This window comes from Monodon monoceros, unplaced genomic scaffold (genome assembly GCF_005190385.1).
Source record: "Monodon monoceros isolate NGI ecotype Baffin Bay Population unplaced genomic scaffold, NGI_Narwhal_1 Super_Scaffold_13, whole genome shotgun sequence".
In the NCBI taxonomy this organism is placed as follows: domain Eukaryota; kingdom Metazoa; phylum Chordata; class Mammalia; order Artiodactyla; family Monodontidae; genus Monodon; species Monodon monoceros.
The window spans coordinates 26,850,288-26,864,873 of record NW_021703769.1 but is presented as its reverse complement, the minus strand read 5'-3'; the positions used below and the strand labels follow the sequence as shown (position 1 = coordinate 26,864,873).

Here is a 14,586-nt window from a genome sequence, read left to right as displayed (position 1 = left end):
TTAACCGCAGTTTCAATTCCAGTGCTTGTGATTTGTCTGTTTATATTTTCTATTTCTTCCTGGTTCAGTCGTGGAAGGTTGTGCTTTTCTAAGAATTTGTCCATTTCTTCCAGGTTGTCCATTTTATTGGCATATAGTTGCTTGTAGTAATCTCTCATGATTCTTTGTATTTCTGCAGTGTCAGTTGTTACTTCTCCTTTTTCATGTCTAATTCTGTTGATTTGAGTCTTCTCCTTTTTTTTCTTGATGAGTCTGGCTAGTGGTTTATCAATTTTGTTTATCTTCTCAGAGAATCAGCTTTTAGATTTATTGATCTTTGCTATTGTTTTCTTCATTTCTTTTTCACTTTTTTCTGATTTGAACTTGATGATTTCTTTCCTTCTGCTAACTGTGGGGGTTTTTTTTGTTCTTCTTTCTCTAATTGTTTTAGGTGTAAAGTTAGGTTGTTTATTTGAGATGTTTGTTGTTTCTTCAGGTAGGATTGTATTGCTGTAAACTTCCCTCTTAGAACTGCTTTTGCTGCATCCCATAGGTTTTGGATCATCGTGTTTTCATTGTCATTTGTCTCTAGGTATTTTTTGATTTCCTCTTTGATTTCTTCAGTGATTTCTTGGTTATATAATAGTGTATTGTTTAGCCTCCATGTGTTTGTATTTTTTACAGATTTTTTTCCTGTAATTGATATCTAGTCTCATAGAATTGCAGTCAGAAAAGATACTTGATACAATTTCAATTTTCTTAAATTTACCAGTGCTTGATTTGTGACCCAACGTATGATCTATCCTTGAGAATTTCCCATAAGCACTTGAGAAGAAAATGTATTCTGTTGTTTTTGGATGGAATGTCTTATAAATATCAATTAAATCCATCTTGTTTAATGTGTCATTTAAAGCTTGTGTTTCCTTATTTATTTTCATTTTGGATGATCTGTCCATTGGTGAAAGTGGGGTGTTAAAGTCCCCTACTATGATTGTGTTACTGTCAATTTCCCCTTTTATGGCTGTTAGCATTTACCTTATATATTGAAGTGCTCCTATGTTGGGTGTATAAATATTTACAACTGTTATATCTTCTTGGATTGATCCCTTGATCGTTATGTAGTGTCCATCTTTGTCTCTGGTAATAGTCTTTATTTTAAAGGCTATTTGGTCTGATATGAGAATTGCTACTCCAGCTTTCTTTTGATTTCCATTTGCATGGAATATCTTTTTCCATATCCTCGCTTTCAGTCTGTATGTGTCCCTAGGTCTGAAGTGGGTCTCTTGTAGACAGCATATATACGGGTCTTGTTTTTGTATCCATTCAACCTGTCTATGCCTTTTGGTTGGAGCTTCTAATCTGTTTACATTTAAGGTAATTATTGATATGTATGTTCTTATTACCATTTTCTTAATTGTTTTGGGTTTGTCATTGTAGGTCTTTTTCTTCTCTTGTGTTTCCTGCCTAGAGAAGTTCCTTTAGCATTTGTTGTAAAGCTAGTTTGGTGGTGCTGAATTCTCTTAGCTTTTTCTTGTCTGTAATGGTTTTAATTTCTCCATCGAATCTGAATGAGATCCTTGCCGGGTAGAGTAATCTTGGTTGTAAGTTTTTCCTATAAAAGTGAAAGCATCACTTTAAATATGTCCTGCCACTCCCTTCTGGCTTGCAGAGTTTCTGCTGAAAGATCAGCTGTTAACCTTATGGGGATTCCTTTGTATGTTATTTGTTGTTTTTCCCTTGCTGCTTTTAATATTTTTCTTTGTATTTAATTTTTGATAGTTTGATTAATATGTGTCTTGGCGTGTTTCTCCTTGGATTTATCTTGTATGGGGCTCTCTGCATTTCCTGCACTTGATTGACTATTTCCTTTCCCATGTTAGGGAAGTTTTCAAGTATAATCTTTTCAAATATTTTCTCAAACCATTTCTTTTTCTCTTCTTCTTGGACCCCTATAATTTGAATGTTGGTGTATTTAATGTTGTCCCAGAGGTCTCTGAGACTGTCCTCAATTCTTTTCATTCTTTTTTCTTTATTCTGCTCTGTGGTAGTTATTTCCACTCTTTTGTCTTCTAGGTCACTTATCTGTTCTTCTGCCTCAGTTATTCTGTTACTGATTCCTTCTAGAGAATTTTTAATTTCATTTATTGTGTTGTTTATCATCGTTTGTTTGCTCTTTTGTTCTTCTAGGTCCTTGTTAAACATCTCTTGTATTTTCTCCATTCTATTTGCAAGATTTTAGATCATCTGTACTGTCATTACTCTGAATTTTTCAGGTAGACTGTCTATTTCCTCTTCATTTGTTTGGTCTGGTGGGTTTTTATCTTGGTCCTTCATCTTTTGTATACTTCTCTGTCTTCTTATTTTGCTTAACATACTGTGTTTGGGGTCTCCTTTTCACAGGCAGTGGGTTTGTATTTCCCATTGTTTTTGGTGCCTGCCCCCAGTGGGTAAGGTTGGCTTGTGTAGGCCTCCTGGTTGAGGAGACTTGTGCCTGTGTTCTGGTGGGTGCAGCTGGATATTGTGTTTCTGGTGGGCAGGGCTGCGTCTGGTAGGGCAATACTTTTTAAAAGCATTTTTAAATGCTTTTTAGCTTTTCAGACCCTATTTTTACATTTTTTAATGTGGCTACTAGAAAATTAAAAGTTACCTACATGATTTGCATCTGTGGTCTGTATCCTGTATCTATTGGAAGCACCGCTCTACCTATTTCCTCTTGTCTCACTGGGAATCATGTTGAAAATGCCTTGTCTCAGAGATAGAAGTCATATATCTTCTCCTTTTCCCTCTTCCCTCCCCTCATTCCCCCATAATTTTATCTTAAGTGGGCTCATGAATTTAGGTTATGTTCTGTGGAGAAGGTAGACTTGCTCTCCCCACATTCTATTTTGCATATGGTTCTTTCTGTGGGAAAAATCTATGAAAAAAGAAAGTATGTCTGCTGTTTTCATTCCTGTTGCCCCAAGAAAAGCACATAATATGAGAACCATAAATCTTCATTACAGAGGCTTATTTTGGGCCATCCATGGGCCAAATTCAATGTTGTAGTCAGCATTCCTGGTGCTTGCTTTCTCCTGGGCATGTAAAGTAAAATTCTATCTCTTTCTAGCTCTATATCCTCTGTGAGGCTCCTGAGAGAATGATAACATTATGTAAACTGTGGGTGCTTAAACAGTGTTTATTGAATGACTGATGATAAAGGAAACAGTTCTATGTCTCAGTTTATAGACAGCAAAGATAAAGAGGACCTTGGTGTTTTAAAGGAAAGACCCACATCCCTGCTCATCTGCTTCTTCCAGCTCCAGTCATGTTGTCGGCAGTGTCTATGGTGGTGGCGCTGGTGGTGGGGAGTCAGTGGCTGAATCTCTTCTTTTTTTGGTGTCACTCTTGGTAGAAGTAGCAGTGTGTATTATCTTTCCTGCAATCATGGGGTTGGTGGTGGCAGACTTCACAATGGTGACATTTGGGATGACGCTGGTGTTGATGTTAGCAAAAGGGTTGACACTTTTGAATTTGGGCAGAAGAGCTAAAATATGATTTTTTGTTTGCATCACAACACTAAAATTCTTGGTAATTTTTGGCACTTCCTGAGAGTCCTCTTCAAGTGTGTGGAGCATTTCATTTTGTAGGTAGCTTTTTATCAATTGAACCACTTTTGGTCCAATACAACATTTTTTCTTTTTGCATTTATCTACCTCTTTTTCATCCATGGCACAGTGGTCTTTGCATCTCCCAAAACCCATTACACATCTTCCCAAGCCAAAGTATTCTGCACAAAGAAAAGAGAAAATGAAAGTGCTAAGGTTAATAACTAGATATGATGTTAAAATTGCTGGAGCAAGAGGGATAGAGGCAGAGGGAGTTTGTTAATGCTAAATTTTAAGTACAGTGGTTAGGGATGTTGGTGGAGGCAACTGGCAGGCCAAGAGAGTCTTTGTACACCTCTGAAATCCAAAATAAATCTCTAGTCTCCCTTCATTGAATAATTTAAAACATCTAAAGAAGAAAAGGGAATGAAATTATTTGCTTCAGGGTAAGATTTTAGACCTCTAATCGTAGACACTTGTAGAATATCACTATATCTCCCTATGATCCTAGGAAATACCAACAAGAGTAAAATCTATCATAAAACTAATTCAAGAAAGAATTTCAAAAGAGAATCAATGGACTTTCAGAAGTTCTTGGTTCTTGCCAAACTCAGTGTTCCATGACCTCACTCTCCTTGACGATCGTTTGACCTGTGGTTCCTGGGGCATGGTGTTCTATCATTTTCAGCCTCTCTGGACACAATGTCCCTCAGAGGTCTTATTTATTATCATAGCCTTAACCTCATCTCTATGAAGATAACCCCCACATTGTTATCTATATCTCTGAATTCCCTGCTTAGAGTAGTACCTCATCTTCATCTGCTGGATGATTTTTCCATCCCATTGTTCCATTTATTTCTCTTTTCCAAATCAAGAAGCTTCTCCCTCACTCAACAATTCAACTGATTTTCTATAAAGCACAAGAGATTTATGTAGCACCTAATGTTCACATACATTTCAATATTGTTTCTCACCGAAGTCAACACTGTAAAATTCTTGTATTTTAAGCAGCTACACTGATTAACCCTACTATCTTATGTGGAATTTGAGGCTCAAGTTTGACTTTACCCAAGATGACACAGGCATACTGGCTTATATTATAGCCCTTCTCTTAAGGTCCCAAGATAAAAAAAAAAAAAAAAAGAAACATCTTTGACTCTTTTTCTTTCCCTTCCTAAACCCATTGCCAATTTAATATCTGGATGCTTCTTGTATTTTGAAACAATTCTCAATCTTTCTATCTTCTTTTCAAAAAACAGTGGCCAATGCTCTAATTCAGGTTTTTGCCATGATGTGTTCCTAGATGCTCCTATGGGTAATTTGGGGATTTCTAATAAAACAAAGCTGAGAGAAGGAATGAAATTCTATAAAAATCTGAAAAATTTGAGATGGAGAACATAGACCTGTTTACTGGATCCTGAGAGGAGATTTTCTGAGTGTAAAGGTAAGGATTTCCTCCTTATTATACCAAGGTACAAACTGATAGGAACCTTTACTTCAAGAGATGATTTAAATTAGAAAAAGAGCAAAAATGAGGTAGACTTGGCATGAGTCCCAGATGACAACTATTAGAGGGCAGGAAGGCAGTTTTATATGCTGGATAATTTCTGAGTACACAAACAACACCCTACTTTCTCTGTAGCTTCCTGTGTTTACCCATTAGACACAGTCTGGGATTGGAGCCTATGGGGATATGTGGGGGATGGTGTATGACTGATGCAATACATAAACTTTTCAGCCATATCTTGGGCATCTCATTTTTTAGCTTCTCTTTGGGTTCCCATTATTACGGACAGCCAAATCCCTGCTTCCTCAAACCGCTCCCTCTTAAACCTAGGATTTCACATTACCTGTGTTCACCTGGTACTGTAGCACGAGGCTGGCAAAGATAGGAAAAAGGAGCTTCATGGCTGGGTGCAAGAGAAGAAGCCTTGGATCTGGGTTCGTGTTCTTGAGCTCCAGCCTTTATTGGCATCTTCATGGCCTTAGGCTATGAGCAGTAAAGTGCAGCCAAATCTCACAGCAATTGTGTTTTCTATGATTCTGTTTGAGAATAGCCTTTCCTGAACAACTCATGCAACAAATTTCCTGTTCTTGATCCTGGGGGGGAAATAGAAGACACATAAGATATGAAAGAAAATCCAAACTCTTTACACCTCTCCTTCTTAAGGTTTATTCAGGGCAAGAGTAATACATCTGCTTCACTATTTGTGAACCTAGTTTTGCCTAAGGCATTTAGTGTATGAGATTCAGAAGAGCAGAACTTGCTATAACCATAGACGACTGGAGGATAGAGACTCTGTCTTTTTTGTACTCTTGTTTCCAATGGCCAGTATGGGTACCGAATCAACATAAGAACTCAATATATGTTTGTTGAATAAGTTTGTGGGAGGCAGTTCTTGGCATGACTCTAACTTCTTAAAAAAACGAGATATAGGGCTTCCCTGGTGGCGCAGTGGTTGAGAGTCCGCCTGCCGATGCAGGGGACACGGGTTCGAGCCCCGGTCCGGGAAGATCCTACATGCCGTGGAGCAGCTGGGCCCGTGAGCCATGGTCGCTGAGCCTGCGCGTCTGGAGCCTGTGCTCTGCAGCGGGAGAGGCCACAACAGTGAGAGGCCAGCATACTGCAAAAACAAAACAAAATAAAACAAACAAACAAAAAAACGAGATATAATTAACATATAACATTATATTAATTTCAAGTGTATATCATAAGGATTCAATATTTGTATATATCCTCAGAAGTGGAATTGCTGGATTATATGGTAGTTCTATTTTTATTTTTTTGAGGAACCTCCATATTATTTGTATAGTGAATGAACCAATTTACATTCCTACCAACAGTGTACATAGGTTCCCTTTCCTCCTCACCTTTTACATCCTCGCCAACACCTAGCTCATCTTCTTGATGATAGACATTCTAACAAGTGTGAGGTGATATCTCATCATGGTTTTGATTTGCATTTTCCTGGTGATTAGTGATGTTGTACATCTTTTTATGCACCTGTGGCCATCTGTATGTCTTCTTTGGAAAAATGTCTATTCAGATCCTCTGACCATTTTTTAATTGATTTTTTTTTGCTATTGCATTGTATGAGTTCTTTATATGTTGATAATTCAGATATTAACCTCTTACCAGATATATGATTTGCAAACATTTTCTCCCATTTGGTAGGTTGCCTTTTCATTTTGTTAATGATATTCTTTGCTGTGCAGAAGTGTTGTAGTTTGTTGTACTCCCACCTGTTTATTTTTGCTTTTGTTAACTTTGCTTTTGGTGTCAAATCTAAAAAAATCATCGCCAAGACTGATATGAAGGAGCTTACTGCCTATATTTTCTTCATGGAATTTGATGGTTTTAGGTTTTACATTCAGGTCTTTAATCCATTTTGAGTTAATTTTTGTATATGATGTAAGATAATGGTCCAGTTTCATTCTTTTGCATGTTGCTGCACAGTTTTCTCAATACCATCAATTAAAGAGGATGTCCTTTCCCCATTATATATTCTTGGCTCCGCTGTTGTAAATTAATTGACCATATATGTGTGGTTTTATTTCTGGGCTCACTATTCTTTCTGTTCAATTGATCTACATGTCTGTTTTTATGCCAATGCAGTACTGCTTTGTTCACTATAGATTTGTAATGTATTTTGAAATCAGGGAGTGTAATACCTCCAGCTTTGTTCTTTGTCAATAGTGCTTTTCTATTTTGGGTCTTTTGTGGTTCCACAGAGGTTTTAGAATTGTTTGCTCTAGTTCTGTGAAAAAAGCCATTGGAATTTTGATAGGGATTGCATTAAATCTATAGATTGCTCTGGGTAGTATGGACATTTTAATAATACTGATTCTTCCAATCCATGAGTGTGAACATATCTTTCCATTTATTTGTGTTTTCTTCAATTTCTTTCATCAATGTCTTATAGTTTTCAGTGTACAGGTTTTTCACTTCCTTTGTTAAACTTATTCCTAAGTATTTTATTTTTTGATGCAATTGTAAATGAGATTGTTTTCTTAGTTTCTCTTTCTGATAGTTCATTATTAGTGTATAGAAACAACAGATTTTTGTTTATTGTTTTTGTATTCTGCAATTTTACTGAATTTGTTTATTAGTTCTACCACTTTTTTTTTTTTTTTGGTGGAGCCTTTAGGGTTTTAAAAAATATGTAATATCATATCATATGCAAATCTTCACAATTTTACTTCTTCCTTTCCGACATGGATGGCTTTTATCTCTTTTTCTTGACTATTTGCTGTGGCTACAACGTCCAGTACTATGTTGAATAAAAGTGGCAAGAGTGGGCATTCTTGTCTTGTTCTTGATCTTACAGGAAAAACTTTCAGCTTTTCATCATTAAGTATGATGTTAGTTGTGGGCTTGTCGCATATGGTCTTCATTATGTTGAGGTACATTACCTCTATACACACTTTGTTGAGAGTTTATATCTTAGATGAATGTTGAATTTTGTCAAATGCTTTTTTCTACATCTATCGAGATGATCATATGATTTTTATCCTTCAGTTTGTTAATGTGGTACAACATATTGATTGATTTGTGAACGTTGAACCATTCTTGGGTCTCTAGAATAAATCCGACTCAATCACAGTTTATGATTCTTTAAATGTATTGTCGAATTTGGTTGGCTAATATTTTATTTGGAAGTTTTACATCTATGTTCATCAGTGATATTGGCCTGTAATTTTCTTTTCTCATCGTGTCCCTGTCAGGTTTTGGTATCAGGGTAATGTTGGTCTCATAAACTGAGTTTGGAAGTGTTCCCTCTCGTCTATATTTTGGAAAAGTTGAGAAGAATTGGTATTGATTTTTCTTTGAATTTTTGATAGAATTTACTGGTGAAGGCATCTGGTCTTGGACTTTTTTTTGTTGGGAGGTTTTTGATTACTGATTTAATCTCCTTACTAATTGGTCTGCTCGGCTTTTTTATTTCTACATGATTCAGAATTGGTAGATTGTATGTTTCTAGGAATGTATCAATTTTTTTTCTGGATTGTCCAGTTTGTTGGTGTATAAGTTTTCATACTGGTCTCTTACGATCATTTGTATTTCTGTGGTATCAGTTGTAATGTCTCCTCTTTCTTCTTCTGATTTTATTTACAGTATTTAACTCTACTCTCTTTATTTCTTGGTGAGTCTAGCTAAAGTTTTGTCTATTTTGTTTACCTGAAAAAGCCCAGATCTTAGTTTCATTAATCTTTTTTATTGTCTTTTTAGTCTCTAATTTATTTCTGCTCTGATTTTTATTATTTACTGCCTTCTACTAACTTTGGGCTTAATTTGTTCTTCTATTTTTAGTTTCTTGAGGAGTAAAGTTATGTTGTTTAGTTGAGATCTTTCTTGTTTCTTGATGTAGACATTTATTTCTATGAACGTTTCTTTTAGAATTGCTTTTGCTGCATCTCATATGTGTTGGTGTGTTGTGTTTCCATTTTGATTTGTCTCAAGGTATTTTTTGATTTCACCTTAAAAAAATTTTTATTGGAGTATAGTTGATTTATAATGTTGTGTTAGTTTCTGATACACGGCAACGTTAATCAGTTATACATATACATATATCCAATCTTTTTTTGTTTTTTAGATTCTTTTCCCATATAAGCCATTACAGAGTATTGAGTAGAGTTCCCTGTGCTATACAGCAGGTTCTTATTAGTTATCTATTTTTATATATAGTAGTGTGTATATGTCAGTCCCAATCTCCCAATTAATCTCTCACCCCTCCTTATCCCCTGGTAACCATAAATTTGTTTTCTACATCCATGACTCTACTTCTGTTTTGTAAATAAGTTCATTTGTACCTCTTTTTTTTTTTTTAAAGATTCTGCATAAAGTGATATCATATGATATTTGTCTTTCTGTGTCTGACTTACTTCACTCAGTATGACAATCTCTAAGTCCATCTATGTTGCTGCAAATGACATTATTTCATTCATTTTTTTTTTCACGTATATACTGCAATTTTATTTCAATCGCACAAACGAAGTTAGCATGTAGGAAATTTAAATGAAACAGTACGGTAAAAATAGCAGAGAATCAAAAACTCTAATAAGGAAGTACACCTAAAGCATGAGACTTCAAAATTCATTAGTGTTTCATCTTGTTTTGATTGACACTTGATGCTTGCAAATTTTGAAACACACTTTGAGATCATGATGATTACTCTGGAGAGATTTTAGCACCAGCACTAAGATTTGTACATTCAGTTGGTATGCAATTGACTTGTTAGCCATTTACATAGTGTATAGTACAGATTTGTCACAGGTCAGACCACAGCGTGGAAGGAAAGAAGTACCTTCCTGTAATTAGAAAGGATCCCCTGAACTGCACTCAGCTTAAGACATCCAATGTGCAAGAGCACGAAAACCATCATAGGTTTTTTTTTTTTTTTTTGCGGTACGTGGGCCTCTCACTGTTGTGGCCTCTCCCGTTGCGGAGCACAGGCTCTGGACGTGCAGGCTCAGCAGCCATGGCTCACGGGCCTAGCCGCTCCGCGGCATGTGGGATCCTCCCAGACCGGGGCACAAACCCATGTCCCCTTCATCGGCAGGCGGACTCTCAACCACTGTGCCACCCGGGAAGCCCAAACATAGTTTTGATAAGAAAAATAACCTAAGCTTCTGTTTCCCATTTTAATTACTGAAATCTCTAACAATGACAAAACTGTCACATAGGACAGCAAATGTATACAGTAATTCAATCAAACTTCTTGGAAAGAAAACATTTAGCAATCTGGGATAATGCAGAACGACAGGAAATAAAACGTGATTCAACACTGGTTCCTTTTGTCATTTTACACAGACATCACGTTACTATTAGACCAAGGCACAAAACGTTTAGTGCATAAACCAGTTTCTTTCTTAGATCTAGCATTTTTACTGTAGTCTTTTATCTTACTTTGGATCACTTGTACCCAGTACTCTATCTTACTATAGACCGTTTAACTTAATCAACAAAATCAAAAGTGATTTCTGACCAGATTTATGGGGGACATAAACATTTGTATCATCAAAGTGTTTGCATAACCAAAAGTACAATAGTAAGATGAAAATGCCTCCTATTTCTTTTAGAAAATAGTACTTGATAAGCTTGCTGCATCTTTAATGTCTTCACTATTGGATGACAATGAAGAGTTGATAGAAAAAAAGAACTGTATACTTGAATTATGATAGCTCATCCATCAAAGATCTAAAACTGAAGTTTCTACAGAAACAGGAACTATTTTAACAAGGGGAAAAAATTCCCTCATTCAAACCTCTTTGAAGTGGTAATGGCTGAAAATTTGCAGCACTTAGAGAACTTTGCTATCAACAAGTTCTGTCTTATGAACTTAGATTAAGAAATCTAGAAAGCAGATGAAAGTGGATTATTTCTTCAAAATTTTAGTAAAACTACTGATAATCAAAGGTTTCAAAGCAAATATGGCACATAACAACTCAAGCATAAATCAAGATGGAGAGTCTGGAGAATTGTGATTTCCTAATATTTCAAAAAATTCTATCATTGCAACATACAGGATTTCTCCCCTATTTTCATCTTAGAAGTTTCAAAGAAAAGGGAGTGGATAACATACACACACGTGAGTGCCCACACAAACACGCACGCACGCACACACATGGTGGTAAGTAGAGTATCTAGTTCCTTCTTCCCACCACCTAAGTCTCACTTTATTTATTAAAAGAAAATTATGCAGGACCTGCCTCGTTGTTTTCCCTTTATCTAATGATTTCTGTGACCTTAATTGCTGCCATGATTGTTACTTTTCTAGTATTTCAACACAACAAGGTTCAAAAGCAGCTTTGTAGTCAGGAACGTGTACCTGAATACCTGTATAACTGCAGGGCGCCTAGGTAATAACAACTGCCAAACTCAGGGATGGAACTTTTGAGTTCCAAGTAAGATGTAATCCATGTGAAGCTCAGAATCATGTTTCAGACCACTGAACTTACTCAAGTGAAAATACAAATAGCTGAAGACATGATGTAAAAGATTAAGTACTTGATGCTGTTGACATATTTACCAATTAAAGTCACAAAATATTCCTCAGAAATTAACTTTAAATAAAAAATTATTCCTTCCCTTCCTCCCGCTCCCCTAAACTCTACAAAATGTTTTCCCTGGGACTAGGCCTTGAAAAGGCCACTACATATTAGTTTGAAATGCATTACTGTCTGCAATTTAAAAAGCTAATTTTGTGGTGGTTGTAATTACATTATAAAAATGTCTACGTGCATACATCTAAAAAAGGTTGAAAACCTACAGTGAATCTACAATATACTGTTTTACATTTGACCACTGGTTTGTGTTATGTAGGAGTCACAGATTTGGTAAAGCATTGTAACAATTTAGGAAGGCACCTAAATCTTTAAATTCTGGACAAATTTTGTTTGAATCTACAAAATTGCATGAAGCCTAAACTCGAGAGACTTCCTATCATCCTAAAATTCCTCACTCTGAACAAATCATTTTTAGGACACTTTTTTATAAATATCCCTTTGAAAGCACATACAATTCCATTTGTTCCACATTTTACATTCTTTTTTATGGCTGAGTAATATTCCATTGTAAATATGTACCACCTCATCTGTTTATCTGTCGATGAGCATTTAGGTTGCTTCCATGTCTTTGCTATTGTAAATAGTGCTGCAATGAACATTGGGGTGCGTGTATCTTCTTTTTTTAACTTTTTATTTTATATTGGAGTATAGCTGCTTAACAATGTTGTGATAGCTTCAGGTGCACAGCAAAGGGACTCAGTCATACACATGCATGTACCCATTCTCTCCCAAACTCCCCTCCAATCCAGGCTGCCACAAAACACTGAGCAGAGTTCCCTGTGATATAAGGTAGGACCTTGTTGGTTATCCATTTTAAATATGGCAGTGTGTGCATGTTGATCCCAAACTCTCTACCTATCCCTTCACCCACAACCCTTCCCCACTGGTAACCATAAGTTCGTTCTCTAAGTCTGTGAGTCTGTTTCTGTTTTGTAAATAAGTTCATTTGTATCATTTCTTTTTAGCTTCTGCATATAAGGGATATCATATGATATTTCTCTTTCTCTTTCTGACTTACTTCAGTCAGTATGACAATCTCTAGGTCCATCCATGTTGCTGCAAATGGCATTATTTCATTCTTTTTAATTGTTGAGTAATATTCCATTGTATATATGTACCACATCTTCTTTATCTATTCCTCTGCTGATAGACATTTAAGTTGCTTCCATGTCTTGGCTATCATAAACAGTGCTGCAATGAACATTGGGGTGCACGTATCCTTTCGGACCATGTTTTTCTCTTGATATATGCTCAGGGGTGGGATATCAGAGTCATATGGTAGCTCCATTCTTAGTTTTTTAAGGGAGCTCCATACTGTTCTCCATAGTGGCTGTACCAATTTACATTCCCACAAACAGTGTAGGAGTGTTCCCTTCTCTCCACTCTCTCTCCAGCATTTATTGTTTGTGGATTTTTTTGATGATAGCTATTTTGACTGGTGTGAAGTGATAACTCATTGTAGTTTTGATTTGTATTTCTCTAATAATTAACAATGTTGAACATCTTTTCATGTGCCTCTTGGCCACCTGTATGTCTTCTTTGGAGAAATATCTATTTAGGTCTTCTGCCCATTTTTTTGACTGGGTTGTTTGTTTTGATGATATTAAGCCTCATGAGCTGTTTGTAAAATTTGGAGACTAATCCCTTGCCAGTCACATCATTTGCAAATATATTCTCCCTATCTGTGGGTTGTCTTTTCATTTTGTTTATGGTTTCCTTTGCTGTGAAAAGCTTTTGAGTTTAATTAGGTCCCGTTTGTTTATTTTTGCTTTTATTTCCATTATTCTGGGAAAATGATCTTGCGGTGATTTGTGTCAGAGAGTGTTCTGCCTATGTTTTCACTAGGATTTTTAAAGTGTCCAGCCTTACATTTAGGTCTTTAATCCATTTTGAGCTTATTTTTGTGTATGGTGTTAAAGAATGATCTAGTTTCATTTTTTTACTGTCCAGTTTTCCCAGCACCATTTGTTGAAGAGACTGTCTTTCCTCCATTGTATAGTCTTGCATCCATTGTCATAGATTAATTGACCATAGGTGCATGGGTTTATCTCTGGGCTTTCTATCCTGTTCCATTGATCTATATTTCTGTTTCTGTGCCAGTACCATACTGTTTTGATGACCGTAGATTTGTAGTATAGTCTGAATTCAGGGAGCCTGATTCCTCCAGCTCCGTTTTTCTTTCTCAAGATTGCTTTGGCTATTCGGGGTCTTTTGCATCTCCATACAAATTTTAAGATTTTTTGTTCTAATTCTGTGAAAAATGCCATTGGTAATTTGATAGGGATTGCACTGAATCTGTAGATTGCCTTGTGTAATATAGTCATTTTGACAATATTGATTCTTCCAATCCATGAACATGTTATATCTTTCTATCAGTTTGTGTCATCTTCGATTTCTTTCATCAGCGTCTTATAGTTTTTGGGGTACAGGTCTTTTATCTCCTTAGGTAGATTTATTCCTAGGTATTTTATTCTTTTTGATGTGATGGTAAATGGGATTCTTTCTTGAATTTCTCTTTCTGATCTTTTGTTGTTAGTGTATAGAAATGCAACAGATTTCTGTGTATTAATTTTGTAATCTGCAACTTTACCAGATTCATTGATGAGCTCTAGTAGTTTTCTGGTAGCATCTTTAGGATTTTCTATGTATAGTACCATGTCATCTGCAAACAGTGACAGTTTAACTTCTTTTCCAAATTGGATTCCCTTTATTTCTTTTTCTTCTCTGATTGTCATAGCTAGGAATTCCAAAATTATGTTGAGTAAAAGTGGCAAGAGTGGACATCCTTGTCTTGTTCCTGATCTTAGAGGAAACGTTTCAGCTTTTCACCATTGAGTATGATGTTAGCTGTAGGTTTGTCATATATGGCCTTTATTATGATAAGGTAGGTTCCCTCTATGCCCACTTTTTGGAGAGTTTTTAATCATCAATTGGTGCTGAATTTTTTTTAACATCT

General features: G+C 36.0%; 1 protein-coding gene across 1 annotated transcript; it reads right to left on the bottom strand.

Moving 5' to 3' along the window:
- Positions 1-3,144: 3,144 nt before the first annotated feature.
- Positions 3,145-5,481, bottom strand: DEFB129 (defensin beta 129). Its single transcript, XM_029219327.1, has 2 exons — positions 5,414-5,481; positions 3,145-3,745 (listed from the first exon to the last, which is right to left on the bottom strand). Exons 1-2 carry the CDS (start codon positions 5,469-5,471, stop codon positions 3,300-3,302), a joined length of 504 nt encoding a protein of 167 aa, XP_029075160.1. The 5' UTR covers positions 5,472-5,481; the 3' UTR covers positions 3,145-3,299.
- Positions 5,482-14,586: the final 9,105 nt, after the last annotated feature.